Genomic DNA, 27640 nt, shown 5'->3' with positions numbered 1-27640 from the left:
TACAATTAATGATTCTAATACATAGTGCTATATGTACTAGTCAAGTACTAATGTCCTAAAAGAGATCAGTATCAGCCTAGTCTAGTACTCTGTCACTAGAAGCAGTCTTTCCTCCTAACACGTGAAAGGAAAGAAGAACAACTCTTATTACTGTGTTTATTTTAGAGAGAACTTTCCATGACAAATCCCACACGCAATTAACTCATGTCTTAACTCATGAGGACTCCTTTTCCTTTCTATATTTAAAGTAGGAAGGTAATTAATTAGGGAAAAACAGCCCCTATCTTCGTTATACTTACTCACATAGATTCATCTAGTATGATTTCAACCGCATGGTGACATTTGTGTCTGGAATATAAAATCTGTACCATTATGCGTTGGAGGATATGATCAAGCTGAAAAGCCTCTGGTTCATTTATCTTGTCATCTTCATGCTTCGTTACACTTAACAGCGTCTGATCTCCTGTGACTGCTACCTAAACCTAAAATAAAGGAGTAGAATGTGGTTTTTTCAGATGTGTACCAAATATACACTTGAAAAATAAAGGAAAAAAATAAAAGCATTACAGAAATGTCATTTTACTTGGGCCTTTCAAATGCTTGAAAATCAGAGTCAGATTCATAGCTTGTGCCAAGTGTGCCTAACAGACTTTATAAAGCAGAACATCAGGAACTTTTGGAAGTTCCTTGAATGTCCTCTGCATCTGCTAAAATTCTTGCTGAAATTGCTATCATTCAAAATTAAAACTTTAGGAGTCCATATAACATTTTACAGGAAGCAGTGAAAGGCACACAACTAATCTGTCCTTACTGTTGCTTTTTTGGTTTGTTTTTGCTTTAGGTAGGAAGCTATGCAAAAACCTCCTGAAATCTCATTAATCAATGCAGTATGTATTGTTACACATCACTCTCTTAAATTGGACTCCAAAAAACCAGATCTGAAATGACTGCCATTACTGCTTGAGCTCTTCAATAATCATAACTGACAAGCAGCAGAATTGCTACACTGAAACACCAATAGATATTTTCCTGGAAGGTCATTGTGTTCAATGCGTTAGTGGAAAGAGTCTAAGATGAACTTACAGATATATAACTTAGGCTGTCAATATATAGAGAAGATACACTTGCGTGTCTATCGGACAATAATTTAAAATTAATAAAATCTAAAAATGTTTGTCTGGGCTAAATATGACATGCTTATGCTAAAATAGACAAAGTCTGGACAGAAATTATGTATGAAAGGCAAAAGGGACAGCATTTTAAGAGATTAAGTTCTATTTTAATAGAATAGTAAAAACTTCATAAACCATGAGTGGTGCTTCATTTAATCCTGATAGCACTGCACAAGACTTGCAAAGGAAGAAAAGAGCTTTCCTTTATCACCTTCTTGTATTTATGAGAGGTCTTAATTACTCCTTATTGTAATACTAAACTACTGACTCTAATCTTCACTGTGCTGAAGATCTCAAAAGAATTTTCAGTGAAATCTGAACTACTGAAATGCAAACAATAAAGACAGGCATAAATGCTGATACTTTTGTTAATATTGGTTCAATTTCAGGTTCTGAAAGGCAGTTCCTTCTGGAACGTCACCTTTCACAGGAAGCTCATGCAACGCATTCTGATGGAGCTTGGCAAGAGGAGACGTGAACTCCTCCTCACCTTGTTGGTTGTGGTTAGGCCATGCTGAATTAGGAATACGATGAAAGGTTTGTCCTTAAATATTTGAAGTTAATTCACCCAAAGTGGACAATCAAGGTAAATTAATACCTATAGGCAGTTTATCTAACTAATTGTTTCAACATTTAGATACACTGAGAGAGATTCAGTTTATACATATACTCGACCCATTTACTTTGTTGACTGGGTAATCTTATTCAAGATCTGAAAATATACATATTTTTACCCTTCCTATTATGCTCTGAACTCTGTAATTTGCATTATGAGTTGTTAAAAACTATCATAATGACAACACTAAAACCTAGACTATGTGTGATGTAAGAATTAAAGCTATGCTTTAAAGTCTGTCTAAATTAAAGCTATACTAAATTCAAATTTAATTTAAACTTAAAAAAAAATAATCTTAATTTTAACATACATCCTTCCTGTTTTGGAGGCACCAAAGGAAAAGGATACTTAGGGATATACACAGTAACTGAAACTATATTATTTTTTTTAAGCTGTGACTCAAGATAAAAAACAGAACAAACTCACATTCCAGCAGAAAACCCACACAGACCTGTTCCACAACAACCTGGCACATTTCAACTCAGAGGTCTTTCTTTTCGCTTTACTGCTTGTTTTCTCTTTGCTTATAATCACGAGATAATTAGTTGTTGTATACATTTATCTCGTAAAACCTGAACGAGTACATCCAAAATCACTATTGTAAATCAGTGAAGTGAATGCTGTGCATCAATCGGTTACAATTTTCAAATATCTCATTGTTAGAAAAAGTTGTTTCAGCAGGATATGTATTTTTTGCAGATGGATGCTAAGAAAGACTATTACAACAAATGCTCACTGAAGAGAGGAAGCAGAATATGACTTTTAATTACAATTCTTATTTTTCAAATGCTCCAGTTCTATGTTCAGTATCAAAGAGAAATATTTCATTTCATGTGCAATGCAGTCAACTGATTGTAAAGATTTACATTCTCGGTTTCATGGTTGCCTCACCTTAATACAACGTCCTAAGGCCAGAATTGGTATAAAAACAAGTATACTGAGAGCAAAGACTGTTTTGGAAATCAGAATATATTCACAGTTTTCCTCATCTTGTTTCAAGCGTAGTAAAAATTTGCCTAAAATAAGCACCTTTTAAGTTCTTTAAAATCTTTATAGATGTGTGCTGTTATAAAAACATATTCTTCAGCAACAAATATCTATTTGAGATCTGCTGACAAATAAAAGGTTTATATTCAAATATCTTTAGAGAAAAATCCTCCTAGAGCTACTGAAACCTTCACTACTCAGATGCTAAAAAAAGAACTTAATTTAAAAACAAAGAATGAGTAAATAAGGATATTAGTTTTGGCCTCAGAAAATCCTTTAATCCATCAGATTTTTGCGTATCACTGAAAGTATGCAAGGAATCAGATTATTGTTTTCATCCTCGGCCAAGTACTGCAATCACAGAAACATGCATTTAAGAACTGATGTGTTTTTAGAGCAACTACCTATGGTAAAAGGTAGCAGTATCTTTAAATGTAACACTTCATTATTAAATGAAGATGGGGACAATGGGAAAGTCAAGTTTCAAACAGGACTAAAACTGTGCAGCAGGTAATATTTAATTTTCAAGCACAACAGCAGTTCTTCTCAAAGACGTCTCACAGCATTTGATGAGTTTTTGTCGAATGTTGTCTCACCTCAGACTGCTGTTTCTCCTTCACTGGCCTCAGGAGCTGTAATGAAAAATGACATTATTACTGTGTTTGCACTCAACTCCACATTACCACTCAGTTTTGTTTTATTTTTAAATAAATAAAATGTATAGCTATTGTATCGAATATACAAAATTACCACATTGCTTTTTGTTCCTACCACTCTGATCGTTTTCCTAATTTTCTAGATAGGCATCTGACAATACCACTTTTCTTGGAAATAACCCATAGCAGACAGTGACCAGAGTACGGCCAATGACTATCACGCAGAAATTTGTATGAAAGAGATTCTAATGTGGACAGAAATTTTTTATATGCATTACTGCTCTATATTCCAAGTTTGTTTTGAAAATATGCTAAATGCAAAAACTCAAGCATATTAAAGCCCAAGTAATCTAGGTCTTAACAACAGTCAATAAAGAGACATTTTAGAATTCTGACTTTTCACAAATGGCATAATCGGACAGCCTTAGTCTTTCTATTTTGACTGTAGTGCTTTCCATTTCTATTTGCCTCTTTGTGAAATGTGATCTCTACAAACTGACATTTATTACCCTTTTTTTTACTGACATGATAAAGATTCAGCCTGTAATGGAAATCTGTTAAATATCTCTTGTTTATGTTCTTATATTGTTTATACTGATTTACAGTGTATCTTCAAGTATGAAATATCTACTGCAGTATCTTTGAAATGTAAGATCCTCCTGAACAGAGTCACACTCAAACTTTGTTCCCAAGCAGATTAATTTAATGCAGTTTCTTGACAGCAAATTGAAGAGGAAATCTAAAAAGTGAGAGTGGTAAATGCATAATGGAGGTCTGCAGGGATTTCCTATGAAGAGTTTACAATGATTTTTCACAAGACTTTAACATGTCACTTCACTTTGTCTCCTTCTTCAGCCTTCTAAGTTACATGCACTGTTGCATGGCTTTACTTTGTGATGTGTTGAGATACAGCTTTAGAGGTTTGGAATTCTTTGACCAGAAATGTACCCTTTGCACCAAACAACAAAGACAAGCTAAAGCCATCAGACCGAGCGACATTATTTACCTGAACCAGACGCTTAAGTGATTCAGTCATGCCTGTAAGAATCTCAGTTCTCTCCCTCACCCATAAAACTGAAACACTTGGCCAGTTTACAATGAGTGTTAGTGGTATTTATTTGCTATGAAAACACAGCACTTGCAGAATTACTGCTAATCAACTTAATATTAACAGTAGGGATTCACATTCTTGTTACCCCAGTTAAAATCTCTGCAATTTTATTTCAGATTATAAGGTTGTTGCTGATCACATGAACTACAAGGCAAAACAAATTCTAAGAGGTTTTTGTAATGAAAAACTTTCACCACACATGGTATTACTAATTTTCTTTTGTTACCCCAGCAACTGAGGATCTTGTTTTTCTTATTTAATGAATACACCATTCCAACTGTTTTTGTCTTCATTATCAGCCGTAAGAAAAAATATAATTCAAGTAAAACCAATATCCTTCATGGAAGTGTTACCACAATACATTATAAACATGAACTAGTACCCACAGCATGCCCACAACATCCTGCTTCTGTCTTCTGCTGGCAAAACTGCCTCCCTCAATTTCTTAACAGTACTCATTCCTTTGGGTATTAGTTCTTCTCCCTTCAAAACAGCTCATTGTTTCATGCCCAATCATAAGCATCTTTGGTTTTAGGGGCCAATTTTCAATATTTCAATTATTTGAATACTGCTGTCCCACCACCTTGAAGTTGCACGGAAGGTGACAGATGCTCCCTTTCACCCTTTGGCTAAGTCATTAGCTCACCAAAGGACTGTTGCGCTCTTAGACCATCTAACATCCTAGGTGCAACAGGAGCCAAATAAAGGCACAGAAAACTTCTGGAGTCAGTATAAACCTTTTCTGTTGGTATGCGCTGATTTTTTTGGTTGGGGTTTGTTTGTGTGTTTGTTTTGTTTTGTTGTGGCGGGTTTTGTTGGTTGAGGGTTTGGTTTTTTTTATTTCACTGCAAATACGATACTTTGGACAGTATGAGATTATGGAGGTGTGCTCTGATGGAAGAAGTGCTGTTCTCCTGTCACTTTTCTTAGTTTACAGATATACTTTCTCAGCTTCAGTCTGTAACACTATATACATTTAGATCATTAGCTATACAGAATCAGCTTTGTTTTATTTGTATACAAAACACATGCAGTTGTGCTCTTCTAGGCCACAGCGCTGATTTTATTTGCAAGAGAACTGTGGCATAGAAATACTAACTTTATTGCTATTCATTTCTTGGCTTCTATGGTTAAATAAAAGAAATAACCTACAAGCTTCTAGTCAAACATTAGAATTAGCAGGCATGAGAAATGAGAGCCATCAAGTAAAGTTTCTGTGCTCTGAAAATTATTCCTTGACTTGATGTGTGAAGAAGAGAAGCAGCTGGTACACACAGCACACTTCTGTGAATACCCTTTCTCAAGAACATCCACAATAAGAATATACTGTATCACACGTGACACTGTTAAACCTATTTATACCCAAAGGAGACAGAGCTGTTTAACCATTTCGATCAGTTGTTTAGTACATTTGACCTTCTGAGTCACACTTACACTACAATTACAAGAAGTTTAAGGAAAATACCTTTTGAATTTAATTCCGATACAGTGGGTCACATTTTACTGTAATATTTTGTAAGATATCATTAATCAGCTGTGTGCTATAATGAACAGTTGGGTTTGTATGTTTAGAAAGAACAAGCTGTAACAGTAACTACATTGTGGAAACAGACCTGATTTGGTCTCATATACAAAGGAAAATCAATTTAATACAAACTGCTGAAAAATAGGTTCCTGCAGCAACCACTTCTCTTCCTTTGCAAGGGTCAGAAAAGATGGTTCATGGGTTTGCGTTTTTCTCTTTTGAGTATGACAAGCCATTACTGACAAATAAATGTGCCTCTTGCACTACATTTGTTCAGAAGAATAGTAAATTTGTCATTTTGAATGTTGGTACAATTCTACTCATGAGCACTAGTTTGAAAAGTTTGACAACAGTGATATACCAAAAAAACTGAAAGCTAATGCAAACCTATGGATACAAAGACTTGTTACCTCAATTTCAAGTTAGAATTCCCAGCTCGAATAGAAGACTATCCCTAAAATAATCTAACAATAGTTATATAGTACTCAATTTCAGGAACAGAAATACAGCAATCCACTGATGTACAAGTAGCAGGCCAGATATGACAAAGTAGGAATATGGGATCACATTGGTAAGTACAAACTCACCTTTAATACCAATCAGAAAAAAGCAACAGACAAACAGCACTTCAGAGGCAGCTGTCTTTTATGGATGGATTATTTGTATTACTAGTTGCCGAAGACGGCCACAGAAAAGTCTTCATTAGTATGTTCCATAAATCCTGGATTTGTTACTTAAAGTGTTCCATTAATCTGGAGGTACTATTTTGAATTAACATCCTCTTGGTTGCTAAACAATGAACTGGAAAAAGCCCTACCCGCAAGATGATACTGGGAACATATTTTTTTTAAAGTGAAATGAAGATATCTAGCTAGTATTTTTCTACCTATCCCAGCAGCTTACCTGCTGCAGAAAGAGTGGGATAAGACAAAACTGATTGTGTGAAAACTTCACCAAGCAAAAGTAACTCTTACAAAGTCAACTGCACACAATGTGTGCTTCCATTATTATGTCACATTATTTGGAGCACATTATGTTGCCTCTAATGGCTGAGAATGTATAAATAAAATATGACATATGATCATGTCATATGCCATTTGCCATGAAGGGATATTCTTCTGGGGAAGGTGTAGGCTCACAGTCCAAGCTTCACGCCGATGTTCATCTGCTGATAAACTACAGCACTGCTGCCTAACCCTTCTTTAGGGATCAGCTATTCAGTTTATAAAGAGACTCACGAACTCTAAGCCTTAGCTTTACTTGTTAGATATCGTTAGATATGTGCCAGTCACATGACTAGAAATACTGATGTATCCCATCAACGTGTCTAATGCATGTGAAAGCACAGTGCGTATGGACTGGTTTACGTGAGGAAAGGCTGTTTGTGCGTTCTGTAACATGACAGCACGTTTGTGCCACCACATCACCAAAATACTCTTTTATCCCCCACATTTTGATTATTGGTAGACCGTGGCAAAAGCAAGCTGTGGGCTGCCAGAAACCTTCACGTGGCTTGCAGCTTGCTACCTATCTGCACCTGCAAAGCAAGAAACAAGCTATAAGCTCACATTTTGACTATCTCGGAATGGCAGAGCAGACATCCACACACTGGAAGAGGAAATGAGGTATTTGTATAAGTGATATTTATTATAGCTCTGGATTCTTTTTTGGATCTAAAAGCACTGACCTGTTGTTATTCTTAATGCGACAAAATGGCTGCAGAACTTCAAGTAATTGCCTTAGGCAAACCAATATGTAACACGCAGAACTTCAACTGTGTCTGGTCAGTAAATCATGATTATGAACAAAACTGAGATTTCTGCACTGTCACAAGGAGTGATTTCTAAGAACTTTTTTCAGAGTTTCCATATGCAATTAAATTCCCTTCAAACTATGACAGGAGTTTGATACAGTTAGCAGACATGACATAGACTGCCAATGTTAAATACTGCAGCCGCATTTGTAATACTAGGAACCTGAAGACCTGGATCTGGCATTACAGCAAAAGGCAGTAGACTACCTGAGAAAGAGTGAAAACATGCTATAGATATGACATAACTGGCTGAGTCAATGGCACAGACATCATGCAACAAGATGTCTCATAAGTAGTGGTGTCAAACAGACAATAGCTTGGTGGTTAGGGCACTGCAATGGGTTCTTGCAGAGACCACTCATTTATTAGTCAGAAAAGACAGTGCCTCAGCACTTATCTGGGATCTGAGTTTGTAAGGGCAACAAGCCCTAAGCACTGTAGTGGCATTTTTTAGATATCAGGTCTAAAACCAGAGCGCCTCTTCCCGTATTTCTGGTGAAGCTTTCACTCCCAGAACTCCGCGTTTCCATTGAGCGAGCACATCGCGCAGTCTGGTATCAAAGATGGAGAGGCATTTCCAATGTCACCCAGACGCATTTTTCTTATCACTCCATCTCTAACTTACCAAGAGGCACTTCCCAGCCTCCAGAGGCGGCGTGCAAAGCGTGCGCGTACCTTGAGAGCTCCGGGAAAAAACAAACAATTAACCAGGACCTACAGGCAGACGAAGAAGGCCCACAGCTTTTGTAACCCCCTCACCCTCGAACAAACACCCCGACTCTGGCGGGTGCCCTCGGTCCCTCACCCTCGCCTTGCGGGGCTGACACGACACCGCGCGACAAGCGCTTCCGGGCTGCGGGGCGGAGCGGCAACGAGCCGCCGCGCTGCGCATGCCCGGGGGTGACGACGAGCGGAAGGAGCCCCGCGGCCGCCATTTCCTCGCCCTTCTTGGGGAAAGCCCGCCCCACGCCGCTGCAGCCGCCGCCGAGGGAGTGTCTTCTCCCCGCAGCGCGGCGGCGGCGTGATGGGGTCCCGCCCACCGCCGTTGGCGCAGCGTAGCAGGGGCGGCTGGGCTCCTCCTCTCTCCCCCGCCGCCGGAATGCCGAAGCTTAGCAAGGAGGCCAAGCAGCGGCTACAGCAGCTCTTCAAGGGCGGCCAGTTCGCCATCCGCTGGGGCTTCATCCCCGTCGTGCTCTACCTGGGTCAGTGGCGGATGGGGGACCGGCCGCACAGCGCTCCAGCGGCCCGGGCGCGTGGGGTGGAGGTGGCGCTCGGCGGCCGTTGGGGAGGCTGAGGACGGGGCGGCCGGGGGCGCGCGCCGCCCTGTCTCCCGTCCGGGCCGTTACTGGCCGCTCGCGCTGTCGGGGAGGTGGGGGACAAAAGTAAGGACATGTGCGTGGGGGAGGGGCTGCGCGCTCCCCGCCGCGACCCGGGCTCTGCCGCCCTGACCACGCATGCGCGCCGGAGAAGGCGGGGGAGCGCCGAGGGGTTGGTGGTGGCCTGGAGGTCCTGTGGGACCCGCGGGGTAGGGGTGGGGGCTTGCCCTTGACAGAACTGCGAGATAGGGTGGGGGTTTTCTAACTTCTTTAAAAAGTCTTTTCTACCCCTTTCCCTTCCCGGAGGCTGTTCCCGCGCTAGGAGCGCGCGTTGAGCCTGCGTGCCCAGTAGGGTGGTCCGCGGCAGGCCGGCGGGTCGGGCCCCTCTGGGGAACGGGCTGGGCATGCACCGGAGCAGCTTAACAGCAAATGAAGCTGGGATTTAATCATGTATTAGTGACTGACTGCTTTAGTGGCTAGCCTGTGTTTCTTGCAGTAGGGAGTCAGTGTGTGATGAGAAAGCTGTCTGCAGCCGGGCGCTCTGCTTTGTGGTGCTGAGGGGATTGCCAGCCTCTGGCAGGTACCTGGCAGGTACAGGTTACAGTCTCTACCAAAATGACGTGGCTCCTGTTTCCAAATTGCTGTGGAGCATTCAGGGGATCCCTTGATGACATGCCTGGCACCCAGGATGTATTTTGCTTGCTCCTATCATAGGGCTGGCTGGGCATTGCTACCACATGGTAGCTCTCCTGCTGAGATTGGGCTGTATGCCATCAGCTGTCCTTGTTAAAGAGCCTGACCTGCTTAAGATATGCATGTGTGCAATAGGCCTGACACTTTTGTTCCCTTCTTTTATGACAAGGGGTCCCAGGAAGGCTGATGACCACAGTTCATCTGGCCTACTTTCTGCCTCAACTCTGTTGGGCCTTTTGGGAAAGGCATCTGAAACAGGCAGGCATCTCTGCCTTGAATGTAAACATGAAGGAGGGTTGGGAGCTTGATGTTTACAGGCAAAGCTGATAGGTTGTTTTAATTAATTGAGGGTAATGCAGAGTCCAATTTGAAGGGCTTTGATTGTTCATGTAATAGATAACAATCAGGAAAAAGTTGGTCTCTTCAGCAGTTACATACATGCTTTAACGACTGCAAGTAAAATAGGTCACTTTGAACACTATGGAAAAAACCAATTGGCAGTTTAAATAGGTTTAAAGTTTAATTACATTTCCATTTTTAGTTTATCAGTTATTTTAAATTGATAATTTTGGGGTGGGAAGTTCAGCAGAGTGTTGTGACCTGATTTTGCTCTTGCTGAAGTTTTATTTTGTTTTACTTTTATGACATTATCTGTGAATATGGGAAAGATGTTCTTTGTTCTGAGGGACACCAGAGGAAGTTAAGTAAGTTACTTTAAGTCATATAAAGCCATCTTACTGTGTTTACAAGTGCACTAATGTCAGGGTGCCTAGTATATTTCTGTTACGTAGCGGTCAGAAACTAAGGTGTAGTAGTTTAACTTCATACCTCCAGAAAATAAGTGTGCTGTTCCACATGTGAGCCTTATAAATTTGGCTGCTGTAATGAAAGAATATTAAGTGTAAGCAGATGGGAGGAGGACATGCAGGTGCCACCTTTGCTTGCCGTAGTCTTTTGGAGGTGGCATGCACTCAAAGTCTGTAGAACTGGAAGAACCTTTTTTGTGCTGGGATTACATTTGAATCTGTGAGGGAAGCTGTGATGCAGTGGAAGGGCAAGAGGCTACACAGTCCTTGGTGTCACTGATTCTTAAACTTGCTTTGAAGTGGCTGCCCCTGTTTTAAGTAGGTAAGTTAGACCAGTGCAGTTTTGTTAAACCTGGCTTGCGTATTTAAAAGTACTAGTGGCGGGTGGGGGGAGGGGAAAGCCAGAAACACACACACAGAGTGTGATTCCTAATACAACTAAATGAATTTTAAAGCAATTTTGCTCGGCAGTATGGCAACCAAAGAAAATGGGACAGGATGTTTAATAGTCTCAAATCACACAAGGTTATCTTCAAAGAGCTAACCCAGTGCCCATGAAGTTAATGGAAATTTTTCCATTAACCTTCATGGCCTATACTTCAGACAAGCTGACATTAATTATTTATTTTTTGTAAATGAGGGAAACAATATATTTTTCATATAACCTCTATTTCTAGATAGCAAATGTACGAGTGAGTATGTTGAACAGTGCATGAATTGCATGATTCCACTTCAAGACTTTCAGTTTACCGTGGGCAAAGATGTTTCATACACTGAACCTTCAATTGCTTCTTTAGCATACATTTGCTTTAGTGAATTGGTATTTAAGTCAGTAGCTGGGGATGAACTCTTTGTAATTAACTTTCTTTTCATTTTCCTGGGTGTTAGTAAATTGGCAAACATCTTGTTTCTTTGCAAGTTTTAGTACTAGGTAGCTTTTTGAAAACTGTCAGTAAAAATAAAAGATTTTAGGTTTAATTGACTTAATATTTAGAGTTTTGTCATCCTAAATTGAGTGAACTGTTATTGAAATACTACTTTTAAGTTCCCCATCAGATGTCATTGGAGAACATTGCGTGTTAGGACCCAAGGTGCTCGCTTATACCAGTTATAGGTGTCCCTGTTGGTACTGCCTTACTAGGTTGCTTTCTGAACAACATTTAAAATCTGTGTGTTTGTATGTGTAAGTATGTATGTCTTTGTATGTATGTCTATGTATGTATTTGGGGTAGATAACTCTCTCCATCTCACATAGCTAGTTGTCCTGAATTTTAAGTCAGATAAAGATACAGGTAAGAATTAAAAAAAAAAAAACACAACAAAACTGTACACTTGTATTTATTTTCTCTGCTTTCTAACCCTGATAAGAATGTGCAGGTTTTATTCAGGTTAGTATGTGACTTCATGAACCACAGTTCTCTGCTCAGTAGGTTTTCTTTTTTGTTGCAGTTTAATCGGCTGGAATAATTTGATAGTGATTTAACTATGTAGGAGTCTGCACATACATATTTATATATATGTATGTTTTACTTCAGGTTTTAAGAGAGGTGCAGATCCTGGAATGCCTGAGCCAACTATCTGGAGGTATGTATCAGTTCCAAATGTCCATGCAAATCCAATGCAGATACCATTTTGGGTGTTACCTCTGGACAGCAACAGTTGCAAAGGTTGCTTTCATCCACTGTTCTTAATTGTTTAGGGTGAAAGCATAGCTGGCCGTGGTGCTTGCTTCTTTAGAAATCCAAATGAGAAGACAGCGAAACACAAGTTCTTGGGAGGGCCTTTCTCTTAATCTTGCATGGCTTTTAATATATGGGACTCCTTGGACCTTTTGAGTGGAAGCTGCCCTTGTAATCTGTTGTAGAGCTAGTTTATGCAAGTTTCTGCACTGAGGAATAACTTCTCAGCTTTCTAGCACAAATTTAAAACAAAATCCAGTCTTCTGCCTTTGCAGATATGGTAGTAGCACTGCATAAAAGTTGCATGAAATAAAGGGCTGTCCTTCAGTGTTAGTCATTCTCATGAAGCAAAATGCATTTGCTCATATTGCCTCTTTCTTGTGGGACTGTTTGTTAGTGCTGCAGTGTCATGGCATTAGCAATACTTGAATTCTTGTGGTATCCGAGTTTTATTGGAGGGCTTCCATGGGTCAAACTAACTGAATTAAAGATTTGAAGAAAGCGCGACTCTCGTTTTTCTTGAAATAACTTTCATTACCGTGCAGAAACAGGTATTCCTAAGACAAATCAGTGATGGACTGTATTGTTTACAGAGTCATGTTTTAACTCATCTAGCTTCACATAGTTACAATCTATAGAAATCCCGTTTTTAGGATTCAAAGATTCAAGGGAGCTACTTCTAACAATAGAAAATATGAAAAAAAAAAAGTCAAGATCATGTTACAATTTCAGTAAAATCGTCTGTTGTCTTAAGAACTAACTTGCTGGAGTTGTTTGCTGACAGTATTTCTATGTTCAGCTTCACTAGTAGTTTGAGACTTTTTTTTCCTTGGTCCATTGAATGTGTCTCTGCACAGCATGAGGTATATATTTCATACCAGTGTGTATGTATACAGATACCAGAAACATGTGTTTGGTCTAATCCGAAGTTTACAGACCCTCATTTTTCTGAGCACATGTTCATGCTCTGTAGGCTTAAATTTTATTTTAAAGGTGGCATTATTTCAGTATTTTGGGGGGCTAGCATTTACTCTATACATTTACAGGGCTCTTCCTCCAGACTGTGTTTTACAAATATCCATTTAAAAACAAGTACATGCTGCAAATCTGACTTTTGTTTCCTCCCCCCTCCGCTTTCAGTCTACTTTGGGGATGAAGTATGTGGCGGTCCTGTTCTAGAACCAGCTGATGGACAGAGAAAGTGTCTGAAGATACGTACATTCCAGAGGATGAGGCGGACACTTACACCAGCTGACTCAATCAGCTTGCTAATGACATAGGTTGTACATACAACAAAATGGAGTTTATATGGACCTAACTTATTTGCATTACAATGTAATTAAATAAATATGATTTGAATGGATACGCATTGTTTTTAAGTCTTTACATAAGTATAAAGTAGTAGTTTCTTTATTAGAGAAAGAATAACATGTAGTGTGTTGGGTTTTTTCCAAAATATGGTGACATTCAACCTCCATATTTATCCCTGTTACTATGGTCTTTTGGGTAAAGATTCCTCTTTATCTTCTCCATAACCAGAAGACTGAGCTAATGCTTTAAATACTTCAATATTTTTCAAAGATTTCTTGCCTGAATGTTCGTAAGCCTCTGCAGCTGGTCACTATATTGGCCTGTTTTTTCCCTTTCTCTTGGATTTGTTCATCTCTGGATATTTTAAGGATTGAGAATTGTATATGTTTTTTCCTAGCATAGTCAGATAGTAGAAAGTATACTTTTCTGCCAAATCTACCTTCAAACACTATGTATGTTTTCCCTGATTTGGGATGGGGTGGGAGGACACAAGAAGAGTGCTCTCTGTGTGTGTGTGTGTATGTGTATATAGTGCTTTTGTCGTAAGAGAAAGATGCTGATGTGCAACTGAAGGAAGAAAACAAGTACACTAAACAAGTTATATGCCTTATTTTTACTCCAAAGTCTTGCTCTTTGGAATATTGTTGGTTTGGCTTCAGTTGGTTCTTTCCCTTTTAACACTGAAATTCAAGCATTGAAATGGCAACTGCTTGGTTTCTGTTAAATAGAAGCTGCATTGGGTAGATTACTCTCTCCCCTCTAGAACTGTACAGGCTAGTTTGTATCTATGCAGTGATTTTTTAAAAAAAAAAAAGTTTATTGGCTCCAAATTATCATTGCAACAAAAGTGTTCTAGATTTCAGATTGGCCTTTTTTTAACCCCATAGATTTTCAGACAGTTTTCACATTAATTAAATGTTTAAGGAACAGGAGATTCCTCAGTTTCTCATCTGCTATGAAAATTCATGGTAGAATGTTACTGTGTTTAAGGGCAGATGTAATTGGAAGGAAAATGAGAAATGAGCCAAGAGGAAAAAATTAAATTGAAAGACAAGAATTGGGAAGAAAAAATAAGTGGGAAACATTTGAGAGCTAATACAAACCAGCATGTTCATTAAAATTCCATTAATCATGGTAATTAAATCAACTGTCATGAAATAGTGGAATAGCTAATGATAATAGACCATTGACAGGGGAATGGAGTAAGGACTGAACACAGAACACTTTTCTTGTGTTCCCTATATCCTGTTGCTAGTGCAGCTTTTCTAGAGCCTTTTTTCTAATGGTAACTTGAGATTAATGTAACTGCTCATACGTCTTAAATTATGAAAGGAGTTCAAATTCTGATCCTTTTTCTTGACTGATCCTAATTACAATGGTAATGAAATAATGTGTTGGTACTTGATAGTGGCTTTGATCATGATCAGGAACACTTCTGTTGAATCCAGTGGAATAATCTGAGATGTTCAATATTAAGAGATACAGTATTCAGTGTAAAGTAACTCAGTTTTCTCAAAATCGGATTTTTCATTTCACAAGGGTTTACAATACCCAAAATGCAGTAGTGGGTGGATGGACCCAAACACCTGCAGAAATGTATTTCATGTGCTCTATTGTGTGTCAGACACTTGCGGATGTGGTTTGTGGGTCCTAACCGCCACGTGGTTGCTCTGGCTGCTTTCCAAGAATAATAGTATTTGGCAAGAAGTAGAGAAACAGGGAAGTGTTCTTGTCTCTTTTGTTAAAAGTTTTACGTAAGCTTGGCTATATCTAGCACAGGCCAGATTCTGTGACCTCACCATGCTGAAAACTTCCCTTAGAAGTAGTTGTAATTCAGGTTTTTTGCGACTTGGAATTACTGGCTAAATATTGCTTATGGAATTCTTGCTTTTAAAATTTCACTTTAAGCACATTGGATAGCAAAATTTTGGTAATTCACTGCTATTGTGGAAATAAGCAAAATTATTTTTCTCTTAAAAATCAAGTACGATTCAGGAAAGTTGTTAGCATAGAACCTTTGGGGTTTCAAATTGAGGAAAAACTGTCTTTCATAGTACATTCAAGTCAGGTTAAATTGAATGCCAATATGTAGTATAACGTTTTTAATTTGTACAACTAGACAGTGTTTCATTCAGTATAGCTCTTTCTGTAAGTAAGAAAGACTTTTTTTCCCTGGAAAAAGCAGAATAAGCATTAATCATGTGTCTTGGTAACTAATTGTAAGGTAGCAAAAAACAGAATTGGAGAAAATTTTTTTTTTATTTTAAAAATTAAGGAATCTTTGGCAGCAATGTCTTGAAATTACTTTGCAGTCATTGTCATAAAATTCAGATGTGCTTGTAAGAGCAGATCAGTGTTCTGTGAAGTTCTATGTCAAACAGATTCCAAGGAAGAATCTTAATTCCTGAAAATAACTTCAGCAAATATGCTAGTTTTATTTTTTTGGTGGTGTGAGGGAGAAGAGGGCAGGTCTCTGGATTAGAGGGACTCATGTTTGTCAAGGCTGTGGGCTAGGGCCTTGTAGTTAGGTGTTAGTTGTTCCAAGCATTTTAATGTCTAATTTTTGCTTTTCCATCTCTCTCCCAGTAAAACCTGAAAGTTCTATTTTAGTGTCGGATGGGAGACACTTAAAAAAGAACAAATATGAGCTCCCCTGCTTGACTGTATTGATCTCTGTCAAGTGAATCGGTGGCTTCTGCAGCCGAGTATGGATTCATTCCTGTAGTGGGGTTTGTGATGCAGGCCTGTGAGACCATGTATGAACTTCTAGTGTTGGAATAAAGTCAATGAGTGTAGTTTACTGAAAATCAAGCTGTGACTTCCATGGCTGAGGTCAAGGCTACCATCTGAGATAAGTGAAATAAAATCATTGATGCATTCCTGTGTGCTGTGAAGATTGTACTAACTTTGAGGTATCCAGCTAATCTCACCTGAAGATAGGAATTGTTTGGCTGTGTGTCTTGTGCCTGCGAAGTGGAGGTGGAGCATGCTTGTGGTTGCCTTTAGTGTCAGGGAAATACCCCAGGTGGGAGGCTGTCACTGTACATGGTGACAAACAATTGCGTGAAGGACCAATAGGAATGTTTCCACCTGGACCAGTCTTAGGAAGGTCAAAGGTTGCTGTGCTCGCTATGCTGCTTGCCAAAAATGAAGGCATCTTGAGGATTTTAATGCAAGAAGAATGCCCTGTTCTCAGTCTCGAGTGACCTGCAGTCTCATGCCCGTGGTCTTTTCACAGCAGGAAGACAATGTTATGCCTTGTCAGAAGGTGCTGCTCTGCCTCTCAGCCTCCTCCTGCAAGAGTGACAATGGCAACGATGGCTTTTGTTTGGTCTCCAAGGAGGGTGTCTGTGAACAAGGGATTGTCCTTAACCCAGGACTGAAGAAATGGGCTGTTTCTCCTGCTCCAGTCAGACTGTGCGTGAAATACCAGCAGAATGTCAGAAGGTTATGATGGGCAAGGAGCAATATGGTATCCTGTCTTCTGAATATCTTGTTCACTGGCACACTGACCACAACAGCTGATGGTGGTTTTACCATTCAGGAACAATTTCTATATTTTCTATCACTTCTATTTTTTCTTGAAACTGGCTCTGCCATCATTGTATTCAGCTGGAGTCAGAAAATCAGGTACAAGCTGGTACCATTGGGTAATCGTGGTGGGCAGCCCTCAGTTGTGACAGCCCTTTTAGCAAAGCATCTCCTGCAAGCTCGGCTCTGAGGAGCTGCCCTCAACTGTGTGTGTAGCGAACAGTTGAAAGGGGGACAAAGATGTTGAGCTAAGAGACAGGTAGGGAGAAATTTAGAGACCTGAAAAGAGAATAAAGACAAGGAGGTCAGTCAGAAGAATAAAGAGTAGGAAAAATGGACAAGGTTTTTAAAGGTGAAAATGAAGTAAGAAGTGAGAAAAAGGTGTGCACATCAGAGAAGGAGACACAGCACTGTGATGCTTGGTGTGTGATGCTGAGGGAGTCTTGTGAGTTCGGTAGTTTTCCTGGTCTTGGTGTGTGGACTGGGGGTCTCCTGGTACTAGGGTGTGAAAAATTGATGTGTTTAGTGTCATCACTAAACAAGGGAGGGGAAAAAAAAAGATACCTGGCTTTCAGTATAAACTTGTTCTTAGTAAGTTCATCTGCAAAGGAACCTACTTGTTTGCTCCAAAAACTCTTCAGGGCCTGGCCAGTTGTGAGGTAAAAATGAAGCTGATAGGTAATACGGAACAAGTATTTAATTCTGCTACAAATTCCTGGTGTAGGCATAGCTGGTCTAAAGTCACTGTACTGTATCTCATCACAGTTATAAAACAGAGGGTATGTGCTTTTTTTCCCTTGAATTAATTCATCAGCAAAACTCACGTTAACTTAAACCTATAGCTTTCAAACGTAAAATCTGCAGGCCAAAGCAATGTTCATAATTTTGTGGCAACAGGCCTCTGTGGCAATGTATAAAACCTCTTCTTTGCTCCTTTGTACAGCCATCTTCCAAAATGGCCGTAGATGACAAAGTGCTGCTTAAGATGTATTTTTATTCCATTGTGTTGTAAGTGAAACAGGGATCTAAAACATTGGGTTTTATCAGGAAAAAATGCTAAAACAAACTATATACCCTGCATATTTTTGGAAATATTTTGTTACAGACTTGGAATTTAAGCTATGATGATACTGATGATATATTTGGAAATAAAAGCTCATTACATCTCACCACAAGAGTAGAGACCACATCCTGGTTAAATGTCATATGACTAATTTAATTTTTACAAGTGACTACTTAATGGCAATTTCTAAATACTTTTCCATGATGGTGTGCAATGCAATAGCTGTTTCTTGGTTAAGCTTGTGGGTTACATGCATTGTTTCTTGGTTATGCTTATGTTAATTCAGAATTAGGGCATGGGTAAGACAGGGGATGCTTATCTACTAAGTGGAAAAGGGTATTTACTCTCTGATTATTTCTTCTGATTAAGAAATCAATTCCAAGTTTCTGTTGAAAATAAGGAGCTCCAGCAACTGCAAAGCAGGGAGCAGTTACTAGCCTGGGAAGTGAGATAAGCCCGGATTTCCAGTTATGTTCCAATTCTGTTTCTCAGGGTCCACTTTATTCTTGTAGAGACACCCCCAAATGGTGCAGTTCGTGATAGTGCAACCTGAAAGCAGTCCCTTTCCAGCCAGACTGGAAGATTGATTGCCTGTACATCTGCCTTCATCCCAAAGGGTCTGTCTTCTAACAACGTCCATTTTCTTTTATAGCCCTCTCCCAGGTCACTGTGCTGTATGATTAGGTGGGGTATAGGTCTCACAGTTTGAGGGACATCTTTGGACTTTATCATATTTGTTAACGCATGCTCATGTGGGATCCACAGGCATAGTCAATATATAATCCCTTTTCCCTTCACATCTCTTTCCAAATTATTAGAAGTGGAAGAGGAGGCAAAGACTATTGCTGTGCAGCAGTGACGGCATGGTAGGTAGTTTTTATCTTTTGAGCTGAGGATGGGACTTCGAGCTTTCCCTACGTGATTTTACTCTTGTGTCTGTGTGTGTGTGTGTGTCACAGCTTGAAGTGATTCTCTTGGGTAATAAAACTGTTAATATAATTTGCTTATACATCATATTGTCCCTATTTATATGGTATAGAATGTAGAACTGTATTAATACATAAGTTCAAAGGGGTAAAAACCCAACTAATCATAAATACATTTGCTGTTAGAAAACAGTCGGAATTTTGCCCTCGGTATAGTCGAAATGGAATAAAATCTTGAAAATACTGTGTTAGGTAGGCACTGTCTGGGAGAAATAAGTATGGCAGGGCAAATCAAATCTCAGTCTTCTGAATCTGGAGATTAATGTTGAATTTTTTTAAAATAGATTTTCTCATGAAAGATTGAATCTTCTTAGATTCTGGCCACTGAATAGAAATTCAAATTGCAAAACTTCTATAGTGTGTTTGTGACCGCCAAAGTCAGTCTTGAAAGTATACTGAGATGTGGTTAAATATGTTTAGATTACAGAAATTGATTTTGTTAAGAGTTCAGGGACGAAATGGTATTTCAGTGTTGGAGCCTGCAGAGACTGTGTATTCTGGGGGTGAGGGGGTGGGTTTTGCTCTTCCTCTTATCAAGAGGAAGAAATTATCTCTCACTGAGAGAGATAAGAAATTGTTATCTAATCATTCGACTTGAGAAGCAAGCATTTACAGAAAGCTTCCCACCCAATATCACAAGATTTGTAGTAATATATATGTATTTGGCAGCACTTCTCGACCATTAGGATCGGACTTTGATGTATACTGTTGTATACTTACCTTTCCACCATTTTATCTTTTAAATTGAATGCAGAAAAGATTATTAGTCACAAGTAACAGTGGCAATCTTAGGGGGAAGTTTCCCGTTGAGCCAACCTAATGGCTCATTACTGCTGAAAAGTGATCCTGCTCCCCTTTCTTCACTGGTGGCATAACTTCCATCTCTTGTAGCATCAGCTCTGTCTTGCTAACCTCACTTGCCATCAGCTGTTAATAAAATCTGTGAAGGTACTAGAGATGCAGACAGTCTCTTTCAGGTAACTGTTGTTCTTTCTGCCAAAATTTAGCATGTACATAGGCTTACTGTGCAGGGGATGGTACTGCAACCTGGGAAGTGGATCAGGCTGAAATGTTTTCCTTTTTTTAAGTTTCTTACACATCTGATAAAGGAGTATGGTTAAAAAATACAAAAATGATACTTCAGAGACTGTCATTGAAAAAAAATTAAGTAATTCTGCATGACAGATTACTTTAGTATTAGGTTGCATTCTGTTGTTTTAATTTTTTTTCTCTCTTGTCCAGCATTTTAGTGTCATGTCCACAGCACGGAGGAATATTTTGTTTCTCATCTTTAACACTGTGTCTTAATACCATGGGCTTTTTCTTGCGTACTGTAGAGTGTATGCATGCTTTTTAACATGGCTTTACCCTTTCCCTGCACTGGGAAAGGAAATTCAGGATGAAGGGAGTTAGTAATCTCTTGAGCATTCCGAAATCTCTGTGTGAGGTTAACGAGTAGGGATGCAATCGGGACATGGGGAAGGGCTGGCTGGGATCTGCGGGGAGAGGCTGGTCCTGTACAGCAGCAGCCTAAATGCTTCTTTGCTGGGTAGTTTCCTAGTTTTTTTATAGGCAATTATTAGCAGGTCTTTCTGGTTTTGTGTTTTTTTCCCTTGCTCAGTTGAGTTAGCTGTCAGTTAGGAGGAGCTCTCTTCAACAGAGGTGTTGAGGTATTTTATGGTTGCAAAAGTAGCACAGTTATTTTTGAGGATTGATTTGTAAGAGTTAGGAAAGCTCATTTTCACTATTCTGGTTTTTTTATGTGTTTGTGCTGGTCTGCCAACGAAAACAAATGTCCATGTGTGTTTGTTGGTTGTTGTAAAATACTTTCTACACAGCAAACTAAAAAGGACAGTAAGTTGGTTAGTTTGAGAGGCTCCAGAACATGCTCAACAGTGTTTAGTTCTCCTCTGACTTCCATATGAATTCCCACTGTGAGTCTTCATGTGCCACAGACACCAATGTGTGTAGATTTCACCAAGTGGTACTTATCCTGGGGACAGTCCCTGAAGTTGGCACAGTGACAGCAAGGTGATGGCCAGCAAGGCAGCTGCTGCATTGAAGTACCCTGAGAATTGCAGGTGGAGGAGCCACAGGTGAGATAATGGCAGCTCAGCGGCAGCATCAGGGATACCCGTCACCCCAGGAAGAACTTGAAGTTGACCTCCCCCCCACCCCAGCAAGCAGTGATCTTTGCTTATCTTCTGCATCCTAAAAATGTAGTACCATTTACATCTTTACTAGAATGGTGGGACAACCTGGGGTGGCCACCAGCTGAAGGGTGCCCGTGGCAAGCGTGGTCACTTGTCTATCAATTGTGTGAGATTTCAGTACCCCGTATCTTAGATGTCTCCTGGAATTCAAGGAGGAAATCAGCATGAGTTTGTTTAGCTGTGACGTACATAGTAACTAATGGTGATCTCGGGCAACCACCCACCCACTACTGGGAGAGGTGAGATAGGGAGATGCCTTTCTTTTGGGTCGGTCTGTCTTTCTTTCCTTCCACCACCCCCCCCCCCCCCCCCCCCCATCCCTGGCCCTGTTCTCACATAGTAATAATAAAGTCCTTAAAAGGTCCAATGTGGGATCCATATTTGGGACTTACAGCTATTATGGACATAATAAGGGCCAGAATGGTCTCTAACCAAACGGTCACTAAGAAAATCTCTGTGGTGGTGAGCTGTGAAAAAGTCAGACCAGGCTTTCCTATGTCTCCTAGAGCACATGCCAGGACAGCTAAAGCAGGATCTTCTGTGTTGTGAGAAGACACCATTCACCACAGACATCTTGAAAGTGACCAACTTGAGGTCTCCTCATTCCTTCTTGAGATGTTGCACAACTCAAGATGGTTTTACCATATTGAGCAAAGCCGTGGTTTGTTTTGTTTTGAGCCTCTGAGATGCGGGCTCTGGGTAGACTGGTCACTGTTTTGGCATCCCCAGTGGTGGAAGGCGTGTGTGTATGATCAGATCACTCAGAGGAAGAGGAGAATTTACTGACATCCACATTCCAGGGGTTGCCTTTCATCTCCACCACAGTGCTGTGTGCCGCATGAAAGAGAGAGGGTAATTAATGGTCCATCACTTGTAGGGACAAAGCTCGAGGGGCTTCTGTCGGTTGCATCCCTTGTGTGTCCAATTCATTCTCTTGGATGACAGCAATAAGTCTAATTAGATGACTGTTCATGTCAGACCTGTTAATTTGCTATCTTACTATTTTATTAAGTTAAAAAAGACTGCTTGACTTGTAAGCTTAAAAAACTACAGTTTTACAGAGTGTTGTTTATTAAATATAGGAGACTCATTGTTCATTTATTGAGAGCCATGATGCTTTATCGTGTTCATTCTGAAGTGCCATGTTCAGTGCATCTGGTTCCTTTATATCCCATTTTAAGAATTGCATGTTGATCAAGCTGTGTGTGTATGCACTATGTAGACAACTGACCTAATTATACAGATAAAATTTAAATTCTTGAAGGTGGTTATTTTGATAGTTGCTGGTATTAAAAACTGGATACGTTAGAGTTCCTTAGTCTTATTTAAAGTTCAAACAGGTTAAACAGTTTTTTTAAAAATCAGCTTTTATTTGTTCTAAAAATATAAATAAGTAATAAATACCATCTCAAATATTTTAAAAGCATAAGTTGTACAACAATTTTTCTGGCTTCTGAAAATACTTTTTTGTTGAATACTTATTAAATAAGTTGATATTCTGAATAGTACCATTAGGAATGAAATAAAATAGAACCTTTGTTTAAATTATTTCTAAATATTGAAAATATAAATAGGAAATATTAGAAATGAATAAATATTTTAAATACAATAAATAGGTTCCTAGAAGGAAATGAGAATACATATAAAAATGCAAACCATTGTTACTATTTCTGGTTCTTAAAACAGAACAACACTGTCATCTGCCACATGACAGATTTGTAACAAAGGATTGTGCCTGAATTAAAACATTCAGACACTGAAACTCCTGGTATTTTTCAAATAGCGAAGAGCCCTCACGGTTTTCTCCATAAATGAAGTAAAGCCTCGGAGGATGAGGTGGGTGGTGATTTTCTCTATCCAGGCCTTATCAGACTTCAGCTTTCCGCGGAGGGATTCCTGGGTAGCTGGGTCTGGGATGATCACTTCATTGGGGTTTATCACCTGTGAAAAAGAAAATATTGTGGTGCCCCATTTAAAACATTGTAATTGAGCTTGTTGGAGAGCATCAGTTTATGTGGAATACATTCCTCACCAGCTGTGTATCCATCGTTTCTGTACTGCTGCCGACAGACCTCCCTGGGACCTGTGCTTCCCTACAGACCTGCTTCTGCAGTCGGTTTTGAGGTACCTCGATACCTGCTATGATTACTGCAGAAGAATCAAAGGGTCTCGTCTGATCTATACGATTTTTTTTCTGGTTTGAATGCAACATCTGGCATCACGGTCCAACACGCAGCAGTGAACAGATGATACACCTCTCCTGCTATCTGCTGACCATGTGGTTAGTCGGGAAGATGCTGAACATGATTTGTCCTAACGTGTACTGGCTGCTACATCCCGAGTCAGAAGTTAATTAGAAGACATTGGAGTACTCTCACATTTTGTGGTAGATTAACAGTTTCCAAAGACGTCAAACTTGTCTAGCTGCTTAATTCTTACTTTCCAGGCATTTAGGCATGTGGGAGACTGTCACCAACTTTCGCTGATGTGTGGGATCCTTACAGCAAGATGAATAAAAGGAGCTGCGTACCTAATGCTGACTGACAGCGCTGGGCACCTGGTACCCAAATGCCTTTTAAGAACTTGTCCCATGAAGTGGGTGGGTGACTTCTGAAAATGGGAGTTGCTCACCCAAATTATGGAGCTGCTTTAGATGGTTTGGGGTCTAGAAGTCTAACAGTGAAATATCTGCTTCATCCTGAGTTTACGATCTCTTCTACCCTTTAACAAGTGACAAAAGCACGTGAGTCTCCTTCTGGAACATCTCTTCCGTGAAATTTGGTAAGATACAAATATTCTTCCCACCCGGGCTACTTGGAAGTGGATTCTGATCACACCCCCAGTTACTGGTATATCCAACTCCTTGTTGCACACTGTAAAAGTTTGTATCTGGATATCCAGACAGGTATCAGGTATTGTGCTGATGGATCTACCTGACCACAAGTGACAGATTCTGTCTTTGCTCTCCTTGCCTTAAATAGAAGATACACTTCTCTTGTAAAGAAAAATTTTCCACCCTGGAGATCCAAGACTTCTCTCTTCCTCAAAAGCTCTGTAGTCTCTACAAGTGAAGGTTTTGCTTTTGATCACTGTGTTTAATTCTGCCTGTTCCAATTACCTCGATCCTACTAATTTTCCAAAAAAGGTAGTCTTCCCCAGTTATGAAACAAACTTTCTACAAACTAATATATCAAGTTGGAAGCCAGTAGTCAGTTGCTGTCGTATGACAGGACTATTATTTTTAGCTAGCACAGTGTGAAAAAAGCAGTTCAGCTCCCTTTCACTTAAAGAATGATGGACATAAATAAATATGTTAGGAGAGGTATGGCAAACGCACAATGGGCTTTTCAGATGCCAAAAACCACCTTGAACGAAGGAATGCCCTGAGACTTCTGCAGTCCTCACCTGGGTGGTTCTTACTCAGGCAGTTTCCCTGATGATGTTAAGGGTTATTAATGTGAGTAAGAACTGCAGGAGTGAAGTGAATTTTTGAAGTGTGATCTTTCAAAGCTCTCCACAACATAGAAAACGACTGTCAGAAATTAATAGCATTTAGTTTACCGAATCAAAATATTCGGTATCAAAATACCGAATCAGGTATTTGTAAAGAAGGAAGGTGGGTTTTTTCATGATGATTACAAGCAAAATGTGTGCTTTTCAATAGGCAGCACCTTTTTATTTAGTCAAGTTAATAACTTAAGTTCTGAATTTAACTGTCTTCCTTAATTTTTAAGCTACTGATTTCTCAATATATCATACAGCTTGGCTTAAAAGTTTGTTTTGGAGAGTTTTAAAGAATAATAATATTTTAAAAATGTATTTGCTTTTATTTACATGGGTTTTCAAAAAAGGTTACTTATTGCTACTTCTCAGGGGGTTGCAACATTAGAAGGCTTGGACTGAACTGCAGTTCCACCACTAGGAACAAGCTCCCTGAGAAATCTTACTTCTATCAGACAGGTAGCATTACTATATTTGTTCTTGAAACAATATGATGCATTTAATTGTTGGTTTGAAAATTAGGAATAGCAATAGCAAATAGGAAGAAGAGTTGTTTCTTTTTAAGAAAAGAAACCAAAACCTTGTAAAACCTGTAAGTTAGTTGTAGGGGTAAGTATCTGAGCATAAGGAACCATCACCTGCTTCCGCTGAGAGAAGTGAAAGCGGGAAATGTTCAACTTCACAAAGCATCCTGTTTCTCTGACTACACATCAGTGCTAAGCCATAACAATTATCGGAGTGAATTTAAAACCAACTCACCATCTGTCTTATGGTACGTGCCAGGTGCTCTGTACTATAGCACAGCGATTGGACGTTTTGCTTTTCACTAGTAAAAGTCTCTTGTATGTATTCGAGGTATGTCTGAAATTTATAAAGCCCGCTGGAGATTTTCCTCAAGCATTTATCCTGAAATGAGAGAGAGGTGAGAAAGTCACTTACAGCTCAGAAATACCTCGATCACAATATTGCATGTACAGTGCAGGTAAGTGGATGATGCTTATAGAGAGTGCAGAGGTCTGTGCCACGGCAAAGCCAGCTGGTGCTGCCACAAATCTTTAGGTCAACTTCTGCAGTTTTTCAGAGCAGGCAAAAAAGTACTGCTGGGGCTTATTGCCCCAGGTCTATAGGTTTAGACCAGAAAGGAGAGCGGTTCCTTGCCTCGTGGAAGCCGGCGAGCAGACACCCATCTTCCTCCGTCACCTTGGGGAGGTTGAGGTTGTTCTGGACGAGCATTTCCATGCTGTTCTCGCAGACGGTAAACTTCTCGCACATCTGGGGAGAGACACCAAGAGGTTTTGTTGCAGAGTGTGTGAGTGTGTGAGTGTGTGAGTGTGTGAGTGTGTGAGTGTGTGAGTGTGTGAGTGTGTGAGTGTGTGAGTGTGTGAGTGTGTGAGTGTGTGAGTGTGTGAGTGTGTGAGTGTGTGAGTGAGTACCCACCTCCTCCTGCAGCTGGGCTGCCCGGGCGTGCAGCAGCCGGGCCAGCCGCACGCAGTCGGGCAGCGCCGCCCGCCGCACCGCCGCCTCCTCCAGCTCGGCCTCCCCCGAGGAGTCGGCGGCGGGCAGCGGGCCGGCGGCGGCCCGCGGCAGCAGCAGGAGGAGCAGCAGCGGCGGCGGCAGGGCGGCGGCGCGGAGGGCGGGCGGGCGGCGGCGGCCGGCGCGGTCCCGCTGGCAGCGCTGGGGAAACTCCATGGTGCGGCTCCTCGGCTGCGGCTGCGGCCCCGGCCCCTTCTCGTCGGCGAGGCTGGCGGGTTGAATGAGCTCCGGGCATCCCTGAACGTGTATTTATCGAGGGGGCTTCGAGATTATTCATGGCCCGGGAAAATCCGGCATGAGAACACGGGCTGTGAGAACCCTCCGAGAGCGGCGGGATTGTGAAACGGGGCCGGGGGGGGCAGCCGAGAGCGGCCGGCGAGAGCATGAAGTCATCGTGCTCCCGCACGGTAACTCCTTGAGAGCCGGGCTGCCCCCGCCGCAGCCGCCGCCGGCTCACCTGGCCGGCCGGGGCCGGGGCCGGGGCCGGGGCCGGGGCCGCCCGGTGCCGCTGCGGCAGCTTGTGCCTGCCAGCTCCGGCCGCACGGAGTGTCTCGGAAATCATACATACTGCATATGTTTGATATGCTTTCACATATTTTCAACTTTAATGTCTTCTAAGGTTTTATAAATTTGGTATCACGTATATTTATCTCCGTATTTTAGCTATTTTTTTGTTTATATACGCGAAACTAAATGCACGTGTTTAGGTGTTGCATATATGTAAGTTGCCTCTCTCCCTGTGAACTACATGCGGGTAGGATGAAATACCTCACGTTCATATGCTTTAAATGCACAGGGACTGGGCCAAAGTGAGCTCCTACAGCTCCAACGGGAGGGTGACTGCAGGAAATGCCACGCCGTTCCCTGTTATCTGCCACCTTATCTCTTTCTGCCTAGCTGGGAGGTGTGGTGGGAATTCTAACCTTTCACAGAGGGACTCTTCACCCAGGGCAGATGTGGCCATTTGGCTCAAGCATGTAGAGCGTGGACTGAGTCAAACCATGCAAGGCATGCCGACACTGAACTTTTGGAATGTCTTGAACTGATTTTGGCCAAACTGACTTTTCTTTTTTTTTTTTTTTATTAAATCATTGCTGTCTTCTCATGTAAGGAAGCCCAGAGAAAGAC

The 27640-nt window shown here is 40.7% G+C and overlaps 2 protein-coding genes, 1 long non-coding RNA gene and 1 other non-coding gene across 4 annotated transcripts; 1 reads left to right on the top strand and 3 right to left on the bottom strand.

Moving 5' to 3' along the window:
- Window positions 1–152: 152 nt before the first annotated feature.
- On the bottom strand, window positions 153–8653 carry LOC132317215 (uncharacterized). Its single transcript, XR_009484037.1, has 3 exons — window positions 8506–8653; window positions 3372–3407; window positions 153–482 (listed from the first exon to the last, which is right to left on the bottom strand). It is a non-coding gene; the product is annotated as an uncharacterized LOC132317215 (long non-coding RNA).
- On the bottom strand, window positions 3035–3122 carry LOC132317266 (small nucleolar RNA SNORD93). Its single transcript, XR_009484048.1, has one exon. It is a non-coding gene; the product is annotated as a small nucleolar RNA SNORD93 (small nucleolar RNA).
- Window positions 8654–8904: 251 nt separating the features above from the next.
- Window positions 8905–13737, top strand: TOMM7 (translocase of outer mitochondrial membrane 7). The gene is made up of 3 exons (XM_059819045.1): window positions 8905–9082; window positions 12231–12279; window positions 13515–13737. Exons 1-3 carry the CDS (start codon window positions 8905–8907, stop codon window positions 13528–13530), a joined length of 243 nt encoding a protein of 80 aa, XP_059675028.1. The 3' UTR covers window positions 13531–13737.
- A 9490-nt stretch (window positions 13738–23227) lies between these two features.
- Window positions 23228–26668, bottom strand: IL6 (interleukin 6). The gene is made up of 4 exons (XM_059818830.1): window positions 26417–26668; window positions 26138–26251; window positions 25739–25885; window positions 23228–23419 (listed from the first exon to the last, which is right to left on the bottom strand). Exons 1-4 carry the CDS (start codon window positions 26666–26668, stop codon window positions 23228–23230), a joined length of 705 nt encoding a protein of 234 aa, XP_059674813.1.
- Between the last annotated feature and the right edge of the window lie 972 nt (window positions 26669–27640).

The sequence above is a fragment of the Gavia stellata genome, chromosome 6, assembly GCF_030936135.1.
Source record: "Gavia stellata isolate bGavSte3 chromosome 6, bGavSte3.hap2, whole genome shotgun sequence".
Taxonomy (NCBI): domain Eukaryota; kingdom Metazoa; phylum Chordata; class Aves; order Gaviiformes; family Gaviidae; genus Gavia; species Gavia stellata.
The sequence above is the reverse complement of the archived record's forward strand: the minus strand, read 5'-3'. Positions and strand labels throughout refer to the sequence as shown.

What these genes read in the sequence shown, in the direction of transcription:
- TOMM7 (XM_059819045.1), top strand. Translation starts at nt 8,905, where the DNA reads ATGGGGTCCCGCCCACCGCCGTTGGCGCAGCGTAGCAGGGGCGGCTGG. An exon ending in CCCCGTCGTGCTCTACCTGG is followed by an intron (nt 9,083 to 12,230) that starts GTCAGTGGCGGA and finishes GTTTTACTTCAG; the next exon opens with GTTTTAAGAGAGGTGCAGAT.
- IL6 (XM_059818830.1), bottom strand. Translation starts at nt 26,668, where the DNA reads ATGGAGTTTCCCCAGCGCTGCCAGCGGGACCGCGCCGGCCGCCGCCGC. An exon ending in CAGCCCAGCTGCAGGAGGAG is followed by an intron (nt 26,252 to 26,416) that starts GTGGGTACTCAC and finishes GTCTCTCCCCAG; the next exon opens with ATGTGCGAGAAGTTTACCGT. An exon ending in TGCTCGCCGGCTTCCACGAG is followed by an intron (nt 25,886 to 26,137) that starts GCAAGGAACCGC and finishes CTCTCATTTCAG; the next exon opens with GATAAATGCTTGAGGAAAAT.